The 21,340-nt window shown below is 43.0% G+C and overlaps 1 protein-coding gene across 12 annotated transcripts in view; it reads left to right on the forward strand.

Annotated features, from left to right (window-relative positions):
* Golgb1 (golgin B1) overlaps window positions 1–21,340 on the forward strand; it is a 59,443-nt gene that overhangs the window by 20,397 nt on the left and 17,706 nt on the right. For 11 of the 12 annotated variants that reach the window (XM_052740631.1, XM_052740627.1, XM_052740623.1 and 8 more), the window contains 5 exons: window positions 2,291–2,885; window positions 4,384–4,499; window positions 8,938–9,052; window positions 11,721–11,794; window positions 15,894–21,025. In XM_052740631.1, coding sequence (XP_052596591.1) covers window positions 2,291–2,885; window positions 4,384–4,499; window positions 8,938–9,052; window positions 11,721–11,794; window positions 15,894–21,025 — 6,032 coding nt within the window. The remainder of the gene's footprint in view (window positions 1–2,290; window positions 2,886–4,383; window positions 4,500–8,937; window positions 9,053–11,720; window positions 11,795–15,893; window positions 21,026–21,340) is intronic. The other variant, XM_052740635.1, reaches the window with a different exon arrangement.

Consider the following 21,340-nt stretch of genomic DNA (forward strand, 5'->3'; position numbering starts at 1 on the left):
CCTGTCTCTACCTCCCTAGTGCTGGGATTAAAGGCATGGGATCTCAAGTGCTGGGATCAAAGGTTTGTGCCACGCCTGGCTCTGTTTCTTTTTTAGACTGGATCAATCTTTTGTAGCCCAGAGTGGCCTTAAACTCACAAAGATCTGTCTGCCTCTGTCTCCCGAGTGCTGGGATTAAAGGTGTGTGCCACCACTGCCTGGCCTCTGTGGCTAACTAGTGGCTTAGCTCCACACTCTGATCTTCAGGCAAGCTTTATTTGTTAGATCACAAACAAAGTATCACAGCCCATTGCTTTCCCATTAGCACAGTGCACATCTTGGTTCTCTTCTGATGTCTCTGGAGCTTTTCTTTTGTTTACTTTTCCATCAGAGGCTTCTCTTCCTGCCATTAGACCGTGGACTAGCCTCAGCCGAGTGTTCTCACTATGTCCATTCTTCTCTCTTTCTCTCTTGTAGTAGATGTGACTATCCCCACTGGTATCCTCAAATGTTTATCTCCCCAGTGCTGCTGATATGTGTCCAGTTCCTATGATACATGGCTGACCTACAGGCTTGGCAAGGTCAACAAGTGAAAAAACAAAACTCACCTTCCTTCTTAGAGCATATTATTTGTAGCTCAGAAGACCAGACATGGGACTACCATTGTCTGGTGTTCCCATGGCGGGCTGCACAGCCAGAGTACACAGAGGTACCTGCACGCTTCTGTAGTCGACAGAGGAAGAGCACTGTTCACAGTAGTCGACAGAGGAAGAGGCCACAGAAGTGCCTGTCAGTGGATATATAATGTAAATATACCACTCTAATTTAAGCACACAATAGAATGCTACGTAGTCCTAAAAAAGGAATGCAGTTCTGTGCTTTTGCAGCAATGTGGAAAGAATACAGGCTGCTGTTCTAAGTGAAATAAGTCAGGCATGGACAGACAAATACCACGTGTTCTCACTTACATATGGAAGCCAAAAAGTTCCTCTCAAAGAAGTAGAAAACAGAACAGCGGCTTCCAGAGCTTGGGAAGGATGTAGGGAAGGGAGGGTGGAGAGGATGATAAGTGGGTACAGGGATACCTTGGATCTGTGCTCCTCTGTAGAGCAGAAGGACAGCTTCACTGACCACAATTGTTTTAAATCCTAGGAGAGAGGACTCTAACTGTCCCCAACACCAGGAAAAGACGTATGCCTGACATGACATGTGCCAGTGATCTCGATCTGATTGTTCTGCGTTCTGTGTCGGGCATTGAAATGTTACATTTACCCCACAAATGGGTGTAATTGTTATGTATCCAATTCAAAACACATTTTAAAATATTTTAACCACATTTTCTCTCATAATGGACTATTTACTCAAAAGATTAAAACTCAGACTTTATTGTTTCCTTTGTATTCTCTAAACCTACAATTAATTGTCAGTCTTGCTGATTTTATCTCTTAATTCTAGACTCTGCCTTCCTCATCAGTAACATCAGGACCCAGCTCTGGCTTGGGAACATCTTCACGGAAAGAGCTCTTCCTGACAGGGTTTTGCCTCTGTTCTTCCTCCCATACCCCATGTATCCTCTTCGGCGTTGAGAGGGTTGTCTCTTCAGAAACTTGTGTGACCACACTCCTTATTGCTTAAAGAACAGCTCTCAGTTTCTTGATGATAAGGCACCCCCTGAGCTTTATGGTTGGTTCTCCAGCCCTCTTTCCTTTTGTCACTGGAGATTTTCTCACTCCTAACTCCTGCTACCTTGGTGGTCATGTTTTTCTTGGCTCTCTGCCTGACGTACCATTTTTGGTACTTCCTTTGCCTAGCTGATGGCTCCCTTTTACATTTTAGATTATTTGGCTCTCTTTTAAAGGCAGCCTGCCCTCGCCCATCCCTCTCCTCTTCCCATGAACACTTTGCAGATGTTTCTCTAGTACCCACTGTGTGTTTGCATGATGCTCAACCTGTCTCCTTGCCTGAACCCTGACTTCCTCCAGGGTGTGGACTAGATGGGTTTTTTCATTGTGGATTGAGTCCACTTTGCTGTAGACTGTGCTGGTGCAGAAGACTAGTAAGAATGAAACAAAGTGCCTCCTTTCCTCATGGAACATGTTTTCTCATGGGAGAGGCAAAAACAAAAAAAAATAACTGATACAAGGTAAATATGAGTACAAACGGTCCAAAATGTCTGGAAAGCAGCATGGAGGGTGTTATGCCGCAGGTTCAGCGCTACTTGCTTGGGTCCTAGGAGTACATCAGTGTGCTCCCTGAATGAAAGGGTATAGGTGTGGGTCATGGTGGTTTATGTTTTTTTTTTGTTTCTTAGACTCTTTCCCAGCAGTTACAGCAGCTGGAAGCTGAAAATAGTACTTTAAAGAACACCATGGAAACAGAGAGACAGGAGTCCAAGATTCTGATAGAAAAGGTCGAACTTGAAGTAGCAGAGAGAAAATTATCCTTCCATAGCCTGCAGGAAGAGATGCATCACCTTCAGGGACAGTTGGAGCAAGCCGGCCAAGCCCAGGCTGACCTGGAGACTCAGTATAGTGCTCTTGAACAAAAGCATAAAGCAGAAATGGAAGAGAAGAATGCTTACATCTCGAGTCTTCAGAAGACCGAGCAAGAGCTGCAGTCTGCCTGTGATGCCCTGAAGGAGGAAAACTCGGAGCTGCTCCGAGAGAAAGGTGAACAGGCTGCCGAGTCAGCCCAGGCCATCCAGCAGCTGCAGTCTGCCTGTGATGCCCTGAAGGAGGAAAACTCGGAGCTGCTCCGAGAGAAGAGTGAACAGGCTGCCAAGTCAGCCCAGGCCATCCAGCAGCTGCAGTCTGCCTGTGATGCCCTGAAGGAGGAAAACTCGGAGCTGCTCCGAGAGAAGAGTGAACAGGCTGCCAAGTCAGCCCAGGCCATCCAGCAGCTGGAAGGTCAGTGTTTGGCGGCTTTGGAAGCCACACCTCTAGCCCCTGAGAGGACTGTACTTCCTGCTTTCAGGACTCTGTTAGTGGATTCGAAAGAGACCTCTTCTGGCCAGGCCTGTTCTTCTTGTCTTTCAAGTCATAGTCGTCTTAACATTATTGTCACAGCACAAAAACCTGGTGCATTCTGTCCAGGTGCTGAGTAGTCACGTGTGAACAATCACTTGACTGACCGGAAGAGTGCGGTGACTGACATGAACAGGAACGGAAGTTGTTTCTGGAAATGTCAGGCCAGATGTAGGTACACAGACTAAACTGCAAGAAGTCATCTGTAAGTCTAAAGGTAGATCTTCTTGCTTTTGCTATAGGTGAAAATTTCCTTTTGAAGAGAACGCTTGTCCTCTAAACAGGTTTTAAGAAAAATTTTTAAATGTTTTATTAAAATTGAAAATTACTCTAAAAGTTTGACATTTTAGAAGTTTATATAAAAAAAAGAAAGAAAGAAAGTACAACTCTCTGAACACTGATACTCCATGTCACCAGTCTTCAAAATCCTGACAGATGGGAGTGTGCATGGCCCTGGTAAGAATTTAGGAAGAAATAACCTGCAAACAAGTACCAAAAAACTGGTTGTCTACCAGAAAGTCTAGAGGGCATCCTGAGGGAAAGAGGAGCTATCTGAGTACATTGTCCCCTTCCCCAAACCATGTACATGTTTAAAACCCTGCTGGGGACTCTTGACAGGCTCATGATACTTAAGTGGTATGTGAAGAACGTAAATATGAACCACTAAAGCCGTTTTTTCTTTCTTTAGTTTTTTTGAGATAGGGTTTCTCTCTGTAGTCCTGCCTGTCTTGAAACTTGCTCTGTAGACCAGAGAAGCCTGGAACACACAGAGATTCGCCTGCTTCTGCCTACAGAGTGCTGGGATTAAAGGCGTGCGCCACCAATGCCTGGCTCTACTAAAGCCATTTTTAAGGGGGAAAGGAAAAAGGAATATTTGAAATGTCTAAGCCTTTCTTTACTAACGTTTATCAGGTGTGCATGTTAATGGCATTCAGTGTGAGAATTCCATACATGCAAACAGTGTGTGTTCCCAAGCTTCCTCTCACATCCCTCACCTGTCCAAGTCTCTAGGCATCACTATCTTTTCTACTCTAGTTCCCATAGAGGAGAGAAGATGTGTGGTTGTCTGGCTTCTGCACCTAACATGATGTTTCCCTGTCCCGTCCATTTTGATGCAAACAGCAGGGTTTCCGTTTTCTTTGTGACTCTGTAACATTCCATGAGCTTATTTTTTCCTTTGAAGGAAGTAGTTTACTGAGATGCTCTTCGGTCCAAACAGTTAGAAACTGTAATTGGCATCATGATCCCCATTAAGATAACTGAGCTGGTAAAGTCTGTGTGGTAGATCCTTAGAGGGTAGTACTGAGTTCCAGGCTAGAAGCAGATCTCACCTCTGTGTGTTTTGTTTCCTCACATTGCATGTTTGTTTTCTTTCCCTTAGATCAACTCCAGCAAAAATCTAAAGAAATTAGCCAATTTGTAAATAAACCAAACTTGCAAAAACATGAAACAGCATCTCAGACTTCTTTACCAGATGCTTATAATGAGGGCATACAGGTAATTAAATGTGAATTTCTGTATGATGTATTTATGTTTGCTGTATTGAAGGGCTCTAATGAGTGTTACAGAGAGAGTGTAAATGTGCATTTTCGACCTAATGTAATGCTTTTGGGGGAGGAGTCCACTTGAATCCTGAAAGGCATTAAAGCAGCTTCCCCACTAGGGATAATGAGGAGAGATGCTAACACACACATCTCAGGAGTTTTCTGACTCCAGTGCCTTGAGTCTGTATTATGGGTGGACCATTACTCCTGTTTTGTGTTCATTTGCCCAGTATGGGATCAGCTTTGGTTTTTACTAAGATCTGTTCAGGTTTAGTGTACACAAGTCAGTCTAAACAAACTTACAAGTCTACTAGAGAAATCATAATATAAGTATATTAACAGTAAACAAGTTTGTTTGCCGAATGGCTGGCTGGCCAGTATATTCCCTTTTCCTTCTCCAGCTGTCTCTGTGGAAAACTAGATTATATTCAGCACTTAATGAACATAAGTATCAGAACAAGGGGGTCTGATGATCTTCGTTGACCAGGCTGGCCAAGCTGCAGTGGGTGTGTTCATCACCTCTGTCGTGAGATGATGCCCTTTCAAATAGACAGAGCTGTTAGGACAAGGTCCTTGGACAGTATTGTGAACCATAAATAACATTTGCATTTACAAAGATGTTTTCCAGCTATTCAAATAGATGGGAACAGTTTTATACTGAATGTTCATGTCCCTTCCTCTAGATTGTGTCATATATTGTATGTTTTTGCTTTAATAGCTATCCTTTTGTCCATCTCTGTCCATCAATTCATCTTAATGTTTTATGTATTTCACAGTAGGCTATTGACCTCAGGACTTTTCTTCCCCGCCAAATATTGCAGCAAGTGTATTATTGACTAGATTTCAGTATTTGTTGGTAGTTGAGGTATACTAGTTGAGTGATTCTTTTTTTTCTCTGGAGGTAAAATTTATAAACCATTAAATGCATAAATCATAAGTATATCATGAGTACATTTTGTCAGATGCATTCAGCTATGGTACCCAAACTCTTAATAAAAAGGTATAACATACTGTCATCACCCTACACAGTATCTTCTCTTGCATGAACTGCCATTCCATTTCCACCATAATTTTGCATGGTTTACTTATAAATATATTTGTACAATATGTGCCCTTTTTCCCTTGTTTTATGATTTATATCTATTATTGCATTTATTCTTTTAAATTGCCATTGTAGAAAAAAGCAGAGATAAAATAAAAAATAATAAATGGTTGTAGTCATGTTCTAGTGAAATTTTATTAATAAAAGCAAGTGAAAGCTCCCACAATTTTCTAACCCTTAGTTACATGTTTCCATCTGATACCATTCTGTGTAAAGGACTACTTTTAACTTTCTTATGAGTGTGGATGGGGGTGTGTTGTGTGTGCACACGTATGCATGTGTGTGTGTGTTCACAGACATAGACATTTGGTGATGGGTTCTTACAACTCCTGTGCAGCTAATGATAGTTATCTCAACTTGGATCTTTGACTTATCAGAAGAGTTTGAGTCAGTGCTTGTTCATTCTGCACTATTGAAGTAAGATACTTCACTGAGCATCGCACTGAAGCCCTGGGCAGAATTCAGGTCTACACATCTGCCATTGGGATTGGCCATACAGCGCAACATGCTATTCTCTAATCTTGTCAAGTAGATAGTTTGGGTAGTTGAGATCTCCGGAGACAGTTGCATCATACTTATGTGCTACTCTGCAGTCCACTGACACCTAGGGAGACCCTCTGCAGATCTAGTGATGTTCTGTTCTGTCATTTCTCCCCTTTGACTCTTAGCTCTGTCCCCTTGACTCAGGGCCAGCCAGGCTCTGCCTGTGTTAACCACTTTGGGGCACATGGCCTGCAAACTCATTTAGGTTATTAAATTTATAGAAAACACAGAGAGAGAGAGAGAGAGAGAGAGAGAGAGAGAGAGAGAGGAGAGAGAGAAGGGGAGGGGGAGGGGTCAGGGGAGGGGAGGAGAGGAGAGGAGAGGGAGAGAGGAGAGGAGAGGAGAGGGAGAGAGAAGGAGAGGAGAGATATTCTTAACATTGCAGTCTTCTTAGGGCTAAAACTGGGTCACTTAAAATACAGAAACCTTGTAATGAGGTACTTTCACCCTGTTCTTTATGATGTGTTTGCTGTCTGTTTATGTTAAAGTTTTAAATCTTAGCACACATTGTTAACATGTATGCATTGAACAGTTAGTTACATGTATTTAAAACACACTAAGGAGAAGATGTTGACTTAATATTTACCCACATACTAACCGTGTGCCATGTTCTTTCCTTTCTGAGGCTCAGTTTTCCATCTGTTACCATGGTTAACTAAAATAACCACCATATTCTTGTTGTAGTCAAGTCTACTAGAGAAAAATTCTCTTGGTATTATCCAATATTTGCCTTTTGTTCTGTTCTTGAATAGGTTTATAATTCTGTATTGACCTTTTGTTATTCAAGACATTAAAAATATTTGTATTGTCTCCTGTCTTACATCTCCTCCGGCAGTTCTTCAGTAATTATTCGAATGATTGTTCCTATAGACAAGTATCTTTTTTCCACTGAGCTTTGAGAAGACCTTTCTCTTTCTTTTTGTGATGTAGTCAATTGTATTATCTTTGCAAGTGTCTTGATATTGTTCAGTGCCCCTCCCCCCATTTTTCACATAAAGCTTGTGAAGGAGAAAAGTTTGGCCATTTCTTAAAATAATTTTTCTGTGTATTCTGTCCTTCCTTTCCTCTGATGCTCCAATTACAGTATATTTTAATGTTGCCCTACATGTCCTTGAGGTTATGGTCATTTTCTTCAATAATTAGACTCATTAGTTTCTATTGATCTGTCTTCAAGTTCATTGTGCATTTCTTCTTTTGCCTGTATTCTTCTATAAAGCCTGTCCATTGGATTTTTCATTTCATGTTTCTGATTTTCTATTCCAGATTTTCAATTTTTTTCCTTTTATAAAGTTATCTGCACCACAAGTTCCTGCTTTTTCCTTCATTGTTAACATAGTATGTCGTATCATAGTTATAATATCTTCCTTAAAATCCTAGCTTGCAGCTGGACGTGGTAGTTTATGCTTGTAAGACCAGAATTCAGGAGGTAGAAACAGGACATCTCAAGTTCAGAACTGTCTTGCTAAGCTATATTGTGAGGCTCTGATTCAAAAAAACCAAAGGGTAGGAATGTAGCTCAGTGGCAGAGCACTTGCTGAGTCTGCAGAAGGCCCTGGGGTCTGATCGCTGTCACTTCATTAATTAATGAGTTCTTGCTTGCTAATCCAACCTTTGTAGTATTTTCTGATTGGTCTCTTCCCTGGAGAATGAATCACGGTTTCCTTTTTCTGCCCTGAGTCCCAGATGCTGTACATGCTTTGTCTGGGAGGTTCTCTTCTTTTGTTTCTAGAATTCTGAAGCATTCAGATTGATTTTTATCACCCAATAGCATGGACCCACACTGTAAACCCTGGCCCATGGTAGAGAGCCCCCGGACTCAGTTGGTTAGTTTTGTCTTAGGTAAGTGGTTTTGAATTGGCCCGTTAGTTACCTCACTCATCATTCTGGAGTTTAGGCTGAGTTTGTAGAGAATTAATTCCCCTTGACTGATATTCTTCCTGTTTGCTTACCTCACACTGCAGCTGTCCTCCTCCTCAGGTCTCTCTTATTTTTCCAGATAGAATCCCTCTGGCTAGTTTATTGGAGTTTCATTTGCTTTATGTATTACAAACTAGAAACTTGCCTCTAGATTAAAAATCCCAAACCCTAAACTTAGTCCCTGCGGTTTCTTTAATCAACAGTAAAGGTTTGTGATCAAGCATGCTTAACATGGAAATTTCTGTGGAATTGCATGGAAAATTGTATAAAAATAAGTCCCTTGAAGGGTGAAAAATATGTGTAAAAAGACAAAAAAACTAAAGACTTAGTAACATAGGTACTTGCCTGTCTGTCATTAAGAGAGTCAAACATTCTGGATACATAAGTTAAACAGAAGAACTTTTTATTGTAATGGGAAAAACCCAACAGTACAGCAAGCACAGTTCTTCCTCCTCTTGAGAAATCTCGTTTGTGTTCATTTTCCTCCGGACCTTGCTGCTTGCTGGCTTTAACCTAATCTAAGGTGTTGCTTGTGAACTTTTGAAACATTCTTTCACGCACCGTTGACTTGGGATTTCTATCTTTGTAATCCAGGCTTCAATGCTGGGTTCAAAACCCAATGAACTGGAAGCTCGTGGGATATATTTTATTTCTTTTTCTATCTTCAGAATTAAGAAATTCTCCAAAGATTCACCAGGCAGAAGGGTGTTTCTAAAGCAGCCTCATGGCTGGAGAACTTCCAGATGATATGAGTGCTAGAGGCCCTCTGGGCATCAGTGTGAGAGCTTTCACTGGGTAATCATTAATTTGTTGTCTTTCTATAATCTAGGCAGTCACGGAGGAGAATATTGCCTCTTTGCAGAAGAGAGTGGTGGAGCTAGAGAATGAAAAGGGAGCCTTGCTCCATAGTTCTGTAGAGCTGGAGGAGCTGAGAGCCGAGAATGGTATGTATAAATAAAAACCATGATTCTGCCTTCTTCCCCCAGAAGTGTCTCTGCTCTTAGCACTGTATCCCTGTAGCTCTTCTGACTGTACTCTAAGGATCTCAGGGGCAGAGCTGGTGGTTGTCAATATAGAAGTAATAGTGTGTCCTCAGTGGCTAGGCATAGTCCTGGTGCTTACCTCAGGGTTGCATTTTATGATGTCTACTTAAAATGCTGCCGCACTTCTGATAGTTTATATTCATTTGGGAATGGCAACAATATCTTCTAGGAAGCATGACCCATATTGGACTTTACTAAGAGGTTGAATTTTCTAAAAGGCAAAATGAGGGAGGGAATGAGGTAAGAGAAATCAGTACGTTAAAAGTGGACTCCTGTTGGCTTTTGCTCATGTTCACGTCCTGCTTAGACTCTTACTTCTCCTTCCAGTCTGGTTGTTGAGCCCTCAGCCAGGGCACTGTCTTTGGGAATTCAGTCTTCATCCTGGGCTAAGTGCCTTGGGCTCCCATGACATCCTTTATACCTTCACTAATGTATTAGGATGCTCTGTTTATGTATTTATCTTCTTATTGTAAGCCTTCTGAAGACATGGTATGGGGTTTTTTTAAGGGCAGAGGGCTGTTTGTTTGTTTGTTTTGTTTTTTTAGTTTGCTTTACCTAAACTTAGTAACACCTGGCAAATTAACAGCTGCTGAATAAAATGGTGGATTAAGCTGAGTGTATTAGCATTTCATTCTACTGGTCTTTGTGAGCAGTCAGTGAGGATGTAAGACCTACTCTATCATGTGCTTCCTAAGAACCTTCTCAATTCACTAGCATTAGCATGTGATGATAATGCGTTACAGCTCTCATTCACCTACAGCAGTGGTCCCCAACCTTCCTAACGCTGTGACCCTTTAATACAGTTCCTCATGTTGTGGTGATCCCAGCCATAAAATTATTTGTGTTGCAACTTCATAACTGTGCTTTGCTACTGTTATGAATCATAAAATAACTATCTGTGTTTTCCAATGGTCTTAGGAAACCCCTGTGAAGGGGTCATTCAACCCCCTACAAAGGGGTTGTGACTCACATGTTGAGAACCTCTGCTCTAGAGAATCTGACTACTGTGGTGTATCATTTGGGAGTGGAGTGGACACCAAGTAACCTTTATAAAACTAGATCAGATGTTTCTGTGTAACCATTTATAGTGTTCCATTTAGCTCCTACCTGGAAATTGTGCATAATGCATAAATAATTATTAAAAATATTCCCATCATTGCCAGTAAAGCCACAATTCAACTTACTGTTTCACCCACTTAAAGTACTTTTTTGATACTTTATCCTTAATCCTTGTTTTACCATGTCAGAAGCAGTCCCTATTCTGTTCACATGCTTTGTAGGTTGTGTGAATTGCATTTTCTGTCCTCAGGGGTCATTGGCCTTAGAGTGTTCTTTACTGGCTTTTGTGTCTGCCATCATAAATTACCTTTGCTTTGGCCTCATGTTCTTTTCATCTCACTTTTTGCACTGCCTTTTCTACAGCTAATACCCCTTTCTCAGGGGTTTGAAATGTCTGAGCATATTATATGTACTGTCTTGCATTCATTTGTTTCACAAATGTTCTCCCTTTCTTATGAGCCAGGCACTATTCTACTTGCTGAGGATACAGCTATGAACATGTTAGAATGAAGGACAGGCCATCAACCTGTATAAAAAAGAACATTTTAGAGTAATAGCTATCAGGGTAAAAATGAAATAGGGTCCTGCAAGTATACCTCAGCTAAGAGAAAGGCAGTGTTAGAGAGGTCAGGACAGGTCTGTCTGGGAACTTGACATTTGAATGACTAAAGGCAGGGTAGTCATGCAAAGAACATTTAGTCAGGAAAAAAAGCGGAAGAAATGGGATGTGTGAATGAATTGATGTGTTGGCAGAACAGAAAGAAGCGCTGAGTTTTTGTAGTAGAGTTAAAAAAGTAGTATTACAAGAGGTCGGAGGATAAGTAGGAGCCAAAACATGAGAGAGAGCCCCAAAAGGTGATGTGAAGGCTTTGAGAGGGTGGATAAAAACCATACTTTGTTTCTGAAGTGTATTTAGTGTATCAGAAAGAAGGTAAGCTGCTCGGAGGTCAGTGTGAAATAGCTTTCTCTTCTAGGGCGTTGCTGCTCTATGTTAGAGTGAAGACCTGGATTCCGATCCCAGCTGTCCATACAGCTGTGTAACCTCTTCATGTCATCTTATCTGTTTCCTCATTTGGTTGTTGAGATTGCATAGCTCATGTTTAGTGCTCAGCTTTAAAGTCTGAAAGTCTGTTAAAGAACACTGAGAACATTGTAAGTGCAATTGTGCAAAAATCCACAATTCAAACAGTAGGACTGTGGGTAAAATAAGACAGTAGAATTCCAGACTATACCATAGAAGTAACTGTTCCACTTCACATGGCTTTGCATCTATGGCCTTTCAAACCTTTCACTGTTTAGAGTATTTCTCTCATGGTCATTATCATACTGAGTTCTATTATGTCTGAAATCTCACATTCTTTTAGTACTTTCAGCCTCAAACTACTTTACTTATTTCTTTCCTCTTCATTATTTTGTGCATCTCAAGTATCCTTGGTCCAACTACATCACTGTTTTTTTTTTTCAAATACTCCACATACATTGTCTAAAGATACTACTTTTTGACTTTCAGAAAAATTATCTTCTCGAATTACTTTTCTGGAGGCTCAGAATAGAGCAGGGGAGGCTGACGGTGCAGTCTGTGAGGTAAGTGATCACTGGTACAGTCACAATGGGACTGAGATTAGGAGGGGGTAACACTAACCATTGTGAGTACTGACAGAAAATATTACCCTTGGAGTGAAATAACATTTAAGAGATTCATAATGATTAGACTTTTTCACTTATTCATTTCCAAATATTTGGAATTCTTTGTCCTAAACAACACAAGTATAGGAGTACTTGTGTATGAGTTACTTTTCTGTTGCTGGAATTAAACACCATGACTGAGACAACTGAAGGAACATAGAGTTTATTTGGGCTTACAGCTCCAGAGGGTAAGAGTCCATCATGGTGCATGGCAGGCAAGCAGCAGGCATGGCAGCAGGAGTCAGAAGGAATGTGATCAAATCCTTCCTCATAAACTTGAAGCAAAGAGAGAAACCTAGAAATGGCTCCAGTCTTCTACCTCTCAAAGCCCGCCTCCAGTGACATACTTCCTCCAACAAGGCCACACCTCCTAGACCTTTCCAGATAGCCTGCCACCTGGGGACTGTGTTCAAATACAGGAGCCTGTGAAGGACAGTCTCAGTCAAACCACCACAGCTTGTTTCTTGATAGAGATTAAAATCTCTTGAACTTCTCATGTCTCACATCTGGCAATTTTTACTCAGGATTATATTTCAAAGGAGCCTTTACAAAATTGTGGCTTTTGTAACCTGAAATTGATTTATTTATTCAACTTTTTAATTCTAATTTTTCTTTATTTGTGAAGTTCCTACATGTACATACATGTTTGAAACGTGATCATATCCACCCCAATTTCCCTCCTCTAGCTTCCCCTATATCCCTGTAACATGTCCCTCTTCCAGTTTTATGTCCTTTATAAGTCAATTAATGTAACTGATACGTGTGTTGGTGTGGGGCCACCCATTGTAGCCCAGGAAACCTGCCAGTGGGAACGCCCTCAAAAAAGAGTGAGCCTCCCTCCCTGAGCAGCCATCAAGTGCTAATAGCTCCTTAGTAAGGGGTGAGGCCTGGAGAGCTCCTGCCCCATTTATGCTGGAATTGTCTCTGGCTTGCTCTTGTGCAGGTGCCCACAGCTGCTCTGAGTTCATGGGTGTGATATCTTATCATGTCTGGAGGACAGCATTACATAGCACACACCCCTCTCCCTATGGTCCAACTCTTACATTCTTCCCACCTCTTCTGTGACATTCTCTGGGCCTTAGCAGGGAGTGGAGGGTGGCATGATAAAGATGTCCTGTTTAGAGTCTCTTCTGGCTCTTTGACCAACTGAAATGTATTGTAAGAGAGGCATCATTGCTTAATATCATTCTATGGATGTGTCATTGTTAGCTGTCTTATATACAATTTGCCATGCTCTCAACTGGTAATCATAAATGGTCTTCAGGAGTGATGTAGCTTCTTAACAGAAGTGCTGCTCATTATGTTAGTCTATGTCTCCAGGGACAGGGATTGAACACCGTATGTAGACCCGAAGAGGCATAGTTTTAGGAATTGGAAAATGAAGAATCTTCCAGTTGGGCTAGAGGCCATCTGACATAGAGAAATATTAAAACTTGAGTCCAGAGATCATCTGCTAGTAGATAATTCACTCTTCGGGGTAGGACAGATTTTCTTGTTCCTGCCAAGGCCTCAAGTGGTGGAAAAGGTTTGCCTGAATTAGGAAGGATAATCTGCCTTATTCAGAATGTCCTGATTTATGGCCAGGAGACAGCTCGGTTGGTAAAGCGCTGAGTTTGAGCCCCAGAAGCTCTGAAAACCTGAGCATGCTGACTCGGACTTGTCATCTCAGCACTGGAGAGACAGAGATAGACACGTCCCTGGGGCTGGACGGCCAGCCAGGCTAGCCTTCCTGGGCAGCTCCAAGCCTTTCTCAGAAGACAAGGTGGATTGCTTCTGAGAAACAACACTGAACGCTGACCTCTGGCTTCTACATGCAGGTGCACATATGGGGTGGCACATGCACACACATGCACATAAATACATACACATGTCTCCTGCTTTAAATGTTGATATCAACCAAAATACCTTCATAAGAACACCTCGAATAACGTTTGCCCAAAGATCTGGGAACCATGATCCAGCCAAGTCACCACATAAACTTAACCATCTAGCTTATATTCAACACCTTTTCATAGAGCCATTGAGGCCTTGTTCACAAAGCTGTCAAAGGAGACTTCATTTAGAAAATTGTAATATTATATAGTTAAAAATTATAAGACTCTGACTAAAAATGGATCTTGTTTGTCCAAGGGAATCCTTAAAAGTATTCTCTTAAAGGTCTACCAATGATTTCTAGTGGAAACAAGCTATAACATAGCTTTAAAAAACAACAACACAAATAAGAAAGATGGCCGTCTAGTGAGAAAATGAGAAACAAAAGAAGCAGAAAATACACAGCAAACAATGGTGAGGAAAGGGGATTGTAAAACACAGAAACTGCATAGAAAAGCCCACGAGTGCTGTCCCTTGAGATCACAGGGATGAACTAGAAGAGAATGAGAGAAGAAGTAAGTTCAGTGAAAGAAGGGGAAAGGAGACGGGAATGGCCGGACAGAGCCAAGCTCTCGGGGGCTCTGCCTTCTGGTGGGCTGACTTGACTCTTGTGTCACAAAGTGAACTGAACTCTGTAGATACTGTAGGGAGTGAGGAAAGAGAATGGAAGGTACTTATGAAAGAGGAAAGAAAAGCACTCTGGGTAATAGAATGAAAAACAGTAGGTTACATTAAACCCTGTGGGAGGGATGATTTTACCATATCAGACTCGCCAAGCCGTAGGGATGGAAACATGAAATGTGACATGAAGAGGTTCTAGAGGAGTTTGCCCTGTGTCTAGTACTGAGTCTAGTTTAGAGCTCTATGAATTGTGGTCTCCATAGTGCAGAGAGCAAAGAATTATAAATTATTAAGAAAGTACTTATGAAAATGAGGCGGTTATAGACAGGTACTACCATGCCTGACATTTCCGTGGGTGCCGGGGATCTAAACAGGCCCTCATGCTTGCTCAGCAAGAACTTTTTCCAGTGAGCCATGCCCACATTCCCCATGCCCCTTTGTGTGTGCATCTGTATGTGGGGTGTGTGCGTGTGTGCACACATGCATGCATGCATGTGCCTGTGCTTGTGTATGTGAGGACCAGATGTCAGTGTCCCGTTTCTTCCTTGGTTTCTCTCCATTGTATTTTTGAGGCAGGGTTTCTTACTGAACCTAAACTAATCAAATGCATCGTGAGACTTACTAGTTTCCTTTCCCGAGCAAACGTCTTTAGAGATGACATGAATCAAGCAGCCTAATACAGTCATCTATAAGAATTTGTCTCATATTTTCCACACGGCTCCATCATGTCATGCTCAGGTGTCAGCAGAGCTCGTTTTGGGCTTTTTGATTCTGATAACTCATCTGCATCTACTTGTTTGGTAGTCTACTTGTCAGTGTTAATGCTTATTTTATTTAACTTTCTTATTGCAGTAAATTGCTTAGGAAAGGAAATCTTGTAACTTACTCCTTGGTGTGGGATGGGGTATTTAATTAATTTCCTGCTTTTTAAAAAGCAATTCTTAGAAGAAAGTAACTAAGCGCACGCCTTTAATCCCAGCACTTGGGAGGCAGAGGCAGGCGGATCTCTTTGAGTTCGAGGCCAGCCTGGTCTCGAAAGCAAATTCCAGGAAAGGCGCAAAGCTACACAGAGAAACCCTGTCTCGAAAAACCAAAAAAAAAAAAAAAAAAAGAAGAAGAAGAAGAAGAAGAAGAAGAAGAAGAAGAAGAAGAAGAAGAAGAAGAAGAAGAAGAAGAAAGTAACTAGATATTTTAACCTAGAAGAAGACTTTTTTTTTTTTCCGGTATGGGAAATATCTAGAAAATGGATTTCAAGTTTCCTTGGACCCTTTGACTAGAAAGAGACCTTGAAGTGGAGCTGAGTGAATCCTACACGTTCAGTTTGGGAGATGCAGAGTTTTACAAATTTTAGTAGTTTTGTGATATAAAAGAAGTTTAGACCAGAAGGTTCGCAAATTTTAGAAAATTCCTGAAATGCTAGTTTGTAATAATGGCTTTTTTTTAATGCTGTGTGAAATATTTGATGAAGGTCTGTCTTGGTGTTTCTTTTGTTTATTTTTAATAGGTCAACACAGCTGGTGTTACTGTGGTCAGCAAGAGCAATTCTTCTACCGAAGAAAGTAGACAAGATGTCCTAGAGAACATGTTTTCTCAGAAACAGAAGGAACTAGCAGTTTTATTAGTGGAAATGAAGGAAGCTCAGGACGAAATTGCATTTCTTAAGTCACAGCTGCAGGGCAAGAGGCCTGATGGGGACCCTGAGGTCCTTGACCAGACGGAGGTGAAGCTGGTAGGGAGTGAAGGACCACCTTCTGTGACAGCGGGAGATATTCCCCTTGTGCCGAATGAAGAGAGCTGCATCCCAGGGGCTACGAAAGAGGAGCAGGCAAGCACTGAAGATCAGCATCCAACATCTGAGGCAGGGTCTGCAAATGACGCTGCAGTGGGATTGAACTCCACAAAGCTGCATGGTGTGGACAAATCCCCCTCTATATCAGATATCTGTCAGTGTCACCAGGATGAATTAGAAAGTCTCAAGTCAAAAATTATGGAGCTTGAGACAAGCCTTCATAAGGCAGAAGAGATTTATGAGAAAAATTTAGATGAGAAAGCTAAGGAAATTAGCAGCCTAACCCAGCTTGTTGAAAAATTGAAGAAGAATGCAGAGGATGCCCACAGCACGCTCACCACCGTGTCTGAGGAAAGAGACCAGCTTCTTTCTCGGGTGGAGGAGCTTGGTGTCTTAGCCGAGCTGAGGGCTCGGGTCCGAGAATTGGAGAGCAGCCTCACAGTAGCAGAAAAGCAAAGAGCTCTGGACTACGAAAGCCAGAAGACTCGGCACAACCTGCTCACGGAACAGATCGACAGCCTAACTGTAGAAGCCAAATTGAAGAATGTGAAAATGGAGGCTCTCCAGAGGGAGCTGGATGATGTGCAGCTGCAGTGTTCTGAGCAGGGCACCCAGATAAAGAGCCTGCAAAGCCAGCTGCAGGAGAAGGAGACTGAGGTGCTCGAGGGGGCAGAACACGTGAAGGACATCTCAAAGAAGATGGAAGGACTTTCACAGGCTCTTTCACAGAAGGAACTGGAAATAGCCAAAATGGAGAGAGACGTGGAGACACTCCAGCAAACCATCCAGGAGAAGGATCAGCAAGTGACAGAACTCAGCTACAGCATGACAGAGAAAATGGTTCAGCTTAATGAAGAGAAGTTTTCTCTTGGGGTTGAAATTAAGGCCCTGAAGGAGCAGCTCAATTCGTTGTCCAGAGCTGAAGAAGCAAAGAAGGAGCAGACCCAAGAAAATCAGGAAGTCCTTTCTAGTCCTGGTCAGGACGTGTCAGGCCCAGCGGGGCTGAGTAAAGAGGAGCTTCAGCGGGAGCTGGAGCTCCTGAAGAAGGAGAGCGATCAGAGGAAGAGGAAGCTCCAGGCAGCACTTCTTCACCGAAAGGAACTCCTACAGAAAGTCAGTACACTGGAGGAGGAGCTCGCCAAGGCGAGGGAGGAATCTAGCAAAGAGATGGCCCTCGGGGTTAGTGAGAGGAGAAAGCTGGAGGAAGATGGAGAGAGCAAAGATGAACCAGAAAAGTGTGGAACTTCTAAGTGTCGAGAACTAGAAGTTTCTTTAAAAGAGACGATAGCCGAAAAAGAAGTGGAACTGGAGCGTGTCAAGAGAGATTTGAAAGACAAGACGGCAGCGGAAGAAGAACTGCAGGCTGTGGTCCAACAGATGAGTCAGAACTTGCAAGATAAGTCAAAGCAAATAGATTGGCTTCGAGCAGAGATTACTGCAAATCAAGCAACTATTCAGAAATTGATCACGGGAGCCCCGGATGCTGGGGATGGAGACTCGGCAGCACCTCTAAAAGAAACGGTGGTGAGCAGCCCGCCCAGTGCGGGTGATGGGGAACACTGGAAGCCGGAACTAGAGGGGAAGATAGCAGACCTTGAAAAGGAAAGGGAACAACTTGAAAAGAAGCTTCAGAAAGCCTTAAGTTCCCATAAGGCGAGTCTCAAAAAGGCACAAGAGAGAGAGAGACATCTGAAGGATGAGCTCAGGAAACAAAAAGATGCTTACAATCACCTTCAGGAGCAGTTTGATGAGCAGAGTAAGGAAAATGAGAACATTGGGGGCCAGCTAAGGCAGCTCCAGATCGAAGTGAGGGAGTCTGTGGACAGAAAGCTCCCAGGTACTGACCAACGGGAACCTGGTCTTCCCACTCAAGGTTTAAAAGAGATTTCACTCGAAGACACAGAACAGCAGCCCGCCCAGCCTGCTGCAGAGTCTGACGTACACACAAGTCAGCCTTCTTACCCTGGAGATGCTGAAGCTCTCCAGGCTACTGTTGCCCAGATTAAGGCCCAGTTGAAAGAGATGGAGGTCAAGAAAGAAGAGCTGGAATTGAAAGTAAGTTCTACAGCGAGTGAGCTGACTAAAAAATCAGAAGAAGTACTCCTGTTACAAGAGCAGATAAATAAACAGGGTTTAGAAATCCAGAATTTGAAAGCAGCATCCCATGAAGCCGAGGCCCACGCAGAGAGCCTGCAGCGGGAATTGGAAAGTAGCCAAGTACAACTTGCTGGCCTGGAACATCTGAAAACATTACAGCCCAAACTAGATGAACTGCAAAAGCACGTGTACCAGAAGCAAGAAGAGGTCAGCCACCTTTCCGGACAGCTTGGTGAGAAGGAACAGACCCTCAGCAAAGTCCAGGCCGAGATGGTGGAGCAGGAGCATTTAATCAAGGCTCTGCACACGCAGCTGGAGATGCAAGCCAAGGAGCACGAGGAGAGGCTGAAACAGTTCCAGGTGGAGCTGTGTGAGCTGAAGCAGAAGTCGGAGGAAGCTGCAGAAGAGACCAAAGCAAAGCACCAGATACAGAGGAAACTTCAGGCAGCCCTCATCTCCCGCAAGGAGGCTCTGAAGGAAACCAAGAGTCTGCAAGAGGAATTGTCTTCAGCCAGAGATGCCGTGGACCACCTGACCAAGTCTCTGGCGGATGTGGAAAGCCAGGTTTCTGTTCAAAAGAAAGAGAAAGAGGCGTTCCTAGGAAAGTTAGCCCTTCTTCAGGAAGAAAGAGACAAGCTCATTGAAGAGATGGACAGGTCTTTGCTCGAAAATCAGAGCCTTGGTGGCTCCTGTGAAAGCCTGAAACTAGCTCTGGAGGGTCTTACCGAAGACAAGGAAAAGCTGCTGAGGGAGCTGGAGAGTCTGAGATGTTCGAAGATTGCAGAGAGCACCGAATGGCACGAGAAGCACCAGGAGCTGCAGAAGGAGTATGAAGTTCTTCTGCAGTCCTACGAGAACGTGAGCAACGAGGCCGAGAGGATTCAACACGTGATGGAAGGTGTGAGGAAAGAGAAGCAAGAACTGTATGGAAAGCTGAGAAGCACGGAGACAGGCAAGAGGGAGACAGAGAAGCAGCTGCAAGATGCAGAACAAGAGATGGAAGAGATGAGAGAAAAGATGAGAAAGTTCGCCAAGTCTAAACAGCAGAAGATCCTTGAGCTGGAGGAAGAGAACGAGCGGCTCAGAGCCGAGGCCCAGCCTGTAGGGGGCGCCAAAGAAAGCATGGAAGCTCTTCTTTCTTCCAACTCCAGCCTGAAGGAGGAACTGGAAAAGGTCACTTTAGAGTACAAAACCCTTTCTAAGGAGTTTGAGGCTTTAATGGCAGAGAGAAACATTTTGAGTGAAGAGATTCGAGGTCTGAAGCATCAGGTAGAAGATGGTGTACTGAAACAAGCTAGCCTAGAGGTCACTGAGAAATCCGATGAACAAAAGGATGTCACTGAAGAGGTCATGCAAGCTATGGTGGGCAAGTCTCAAGAGCAAGAGTCTCAGAGAATGAGTGTTCAGCTTGACGATTCGGAAGGTATTCTGTCAGTGAACAGTGCCAAGCCTGGCATTAGTGAGACTTTCAACTCCCACGATGACATCAGTAACTACCTCCAGCAGCTTGATCAGCTCAAGGGAAGAATTGCTGAGTTAGAGGTGGAGAAACAGAGTGACAGGGAGCTTAGACAGACACTCGAAAATGAGAAAAATGCCCTCCTGAATCAAATATCGGCAAAGGATGGTGAACTCAAACTACTTGGGGAAGAAGTCGCCAAAAGAAACACGTTAAATCAGCAAATCCAAGAAGAACTTTCCAGAGTCACCAAGTTGAAAGAGATGGCAGAGGAAGAAAAAGATGACTTAGAAGAGAGGCTTATGAATCAGCTGGCAGAACTTAATGGGAGCATTGGGAATTATTATCAGGATGTTACGGATGCCCAAATCAAAAACGAGCAACTAGAATCCGAAATGCAGAACCTTAAAAAGTGCGTGAGTAATTTAGAGGAAGAAAAACAGCAACTGGTCAAGGAAAAAACCAAGGTGGAGTCAGAAATCCGAAAGGAGTACTTAGAGAAGATCCAAGGGGCCCAGAAAGAACCTGGCAATCAGAGCCATGCAGAGGAGCTCCAGGAGCTGTTGAAAGAAAAGCAGCATGAGGTAAAGCAGCTGCAGAAGGACTGCATCCGGTACCAGGAGAGGATCAGTGCTCTAGAGAAGACAGTTAAGGCTCTAGAGTTTGTTCAGACTGAGTCCCAAAAGGATTTGGATGCGACCAAAGGAAATCTGGCGCAAGCCACTGAGCACCACAGAAAGGCACAAGTGGAATTATCTAGCATCAAAGTACTGCTCGACGACACACAGAGCGAAGCCGCGCGAGTGCTAGCGGACAACCTCAAATTGAAAAAGGAACTTCAGTCCAACAAAGAAGCCGTGAAAAGCCAGATGAAACAAAAAGATGACGATCTGGCGCGAAGACTGGAGCAGGCAGAGGAAAGACACCTGAAAGAGAAGAAGAACATGCAGGAGACACTGGATGCTTTGTACGGGGAAAAGGCCCACGTGGAAGAGATGCTTGCAGAGATGCAGGTTACACTGTCCAGGAAAGACCAGGACATGAAGCAGCTGCAGGAAGGCCTGGACAGCACCGTGGCCCAGCTCGCAGCCTTTACTAAGAGCATGTCGTCCCTCCAGGATGACCGCGACAGGGTGTTCGATGAAGCCAAGAAATGGGAGCAGAAGTTTGGTGATGCCATTCTAACCAAGGAAGAAGAGATCAGACTCAAAGAGGAGAACTGCGTTACTCTAAAGGACCAGCTTCAACAAATGACCATCCATACAGAGGAACTGAAGATCAATATCTCCAGGTGAGCAGGGAACCGTTTTCCCTCCAGAGAGAACTGTGAAGGCAAAGAAAGTCTCTAAATTGTTCTTATTTATTTTATTAGAATTACAGAACCAGTTTTTGTTTTAAATTCCCTTAGAATGTACATCCTCTTTACCTTCTGACATGTTTTTGCCATTTTTGTAACTTGTTGTAATTTGTATTATCATAAAATCATTAACATAAAACCACTGATGTATTTTCCCCCATATCTCTGTTAAGAGATGGCCTAAGTTTCTCTTCATTTTTGTGTCTGGATTTCTTGACAACCTGACTACCTTTACCTAGATTTTCACCA

This window comes from Peromyscus californicus, unplaced genomic scaffold (assembly GCF_007827085.1).
Source record: "Peromyscus californicus insignis strain IS unplaced genomic scaffold, ASM782708v3 Scaffold_16__1_contigs__length_79575227, whole genome shotgun sequence".
NCBI lineage: Eukaryota > Metazoa > Chordata > Mammalia > Rodentia > Cricetidae > Peromyscus > Peromyscus californicus.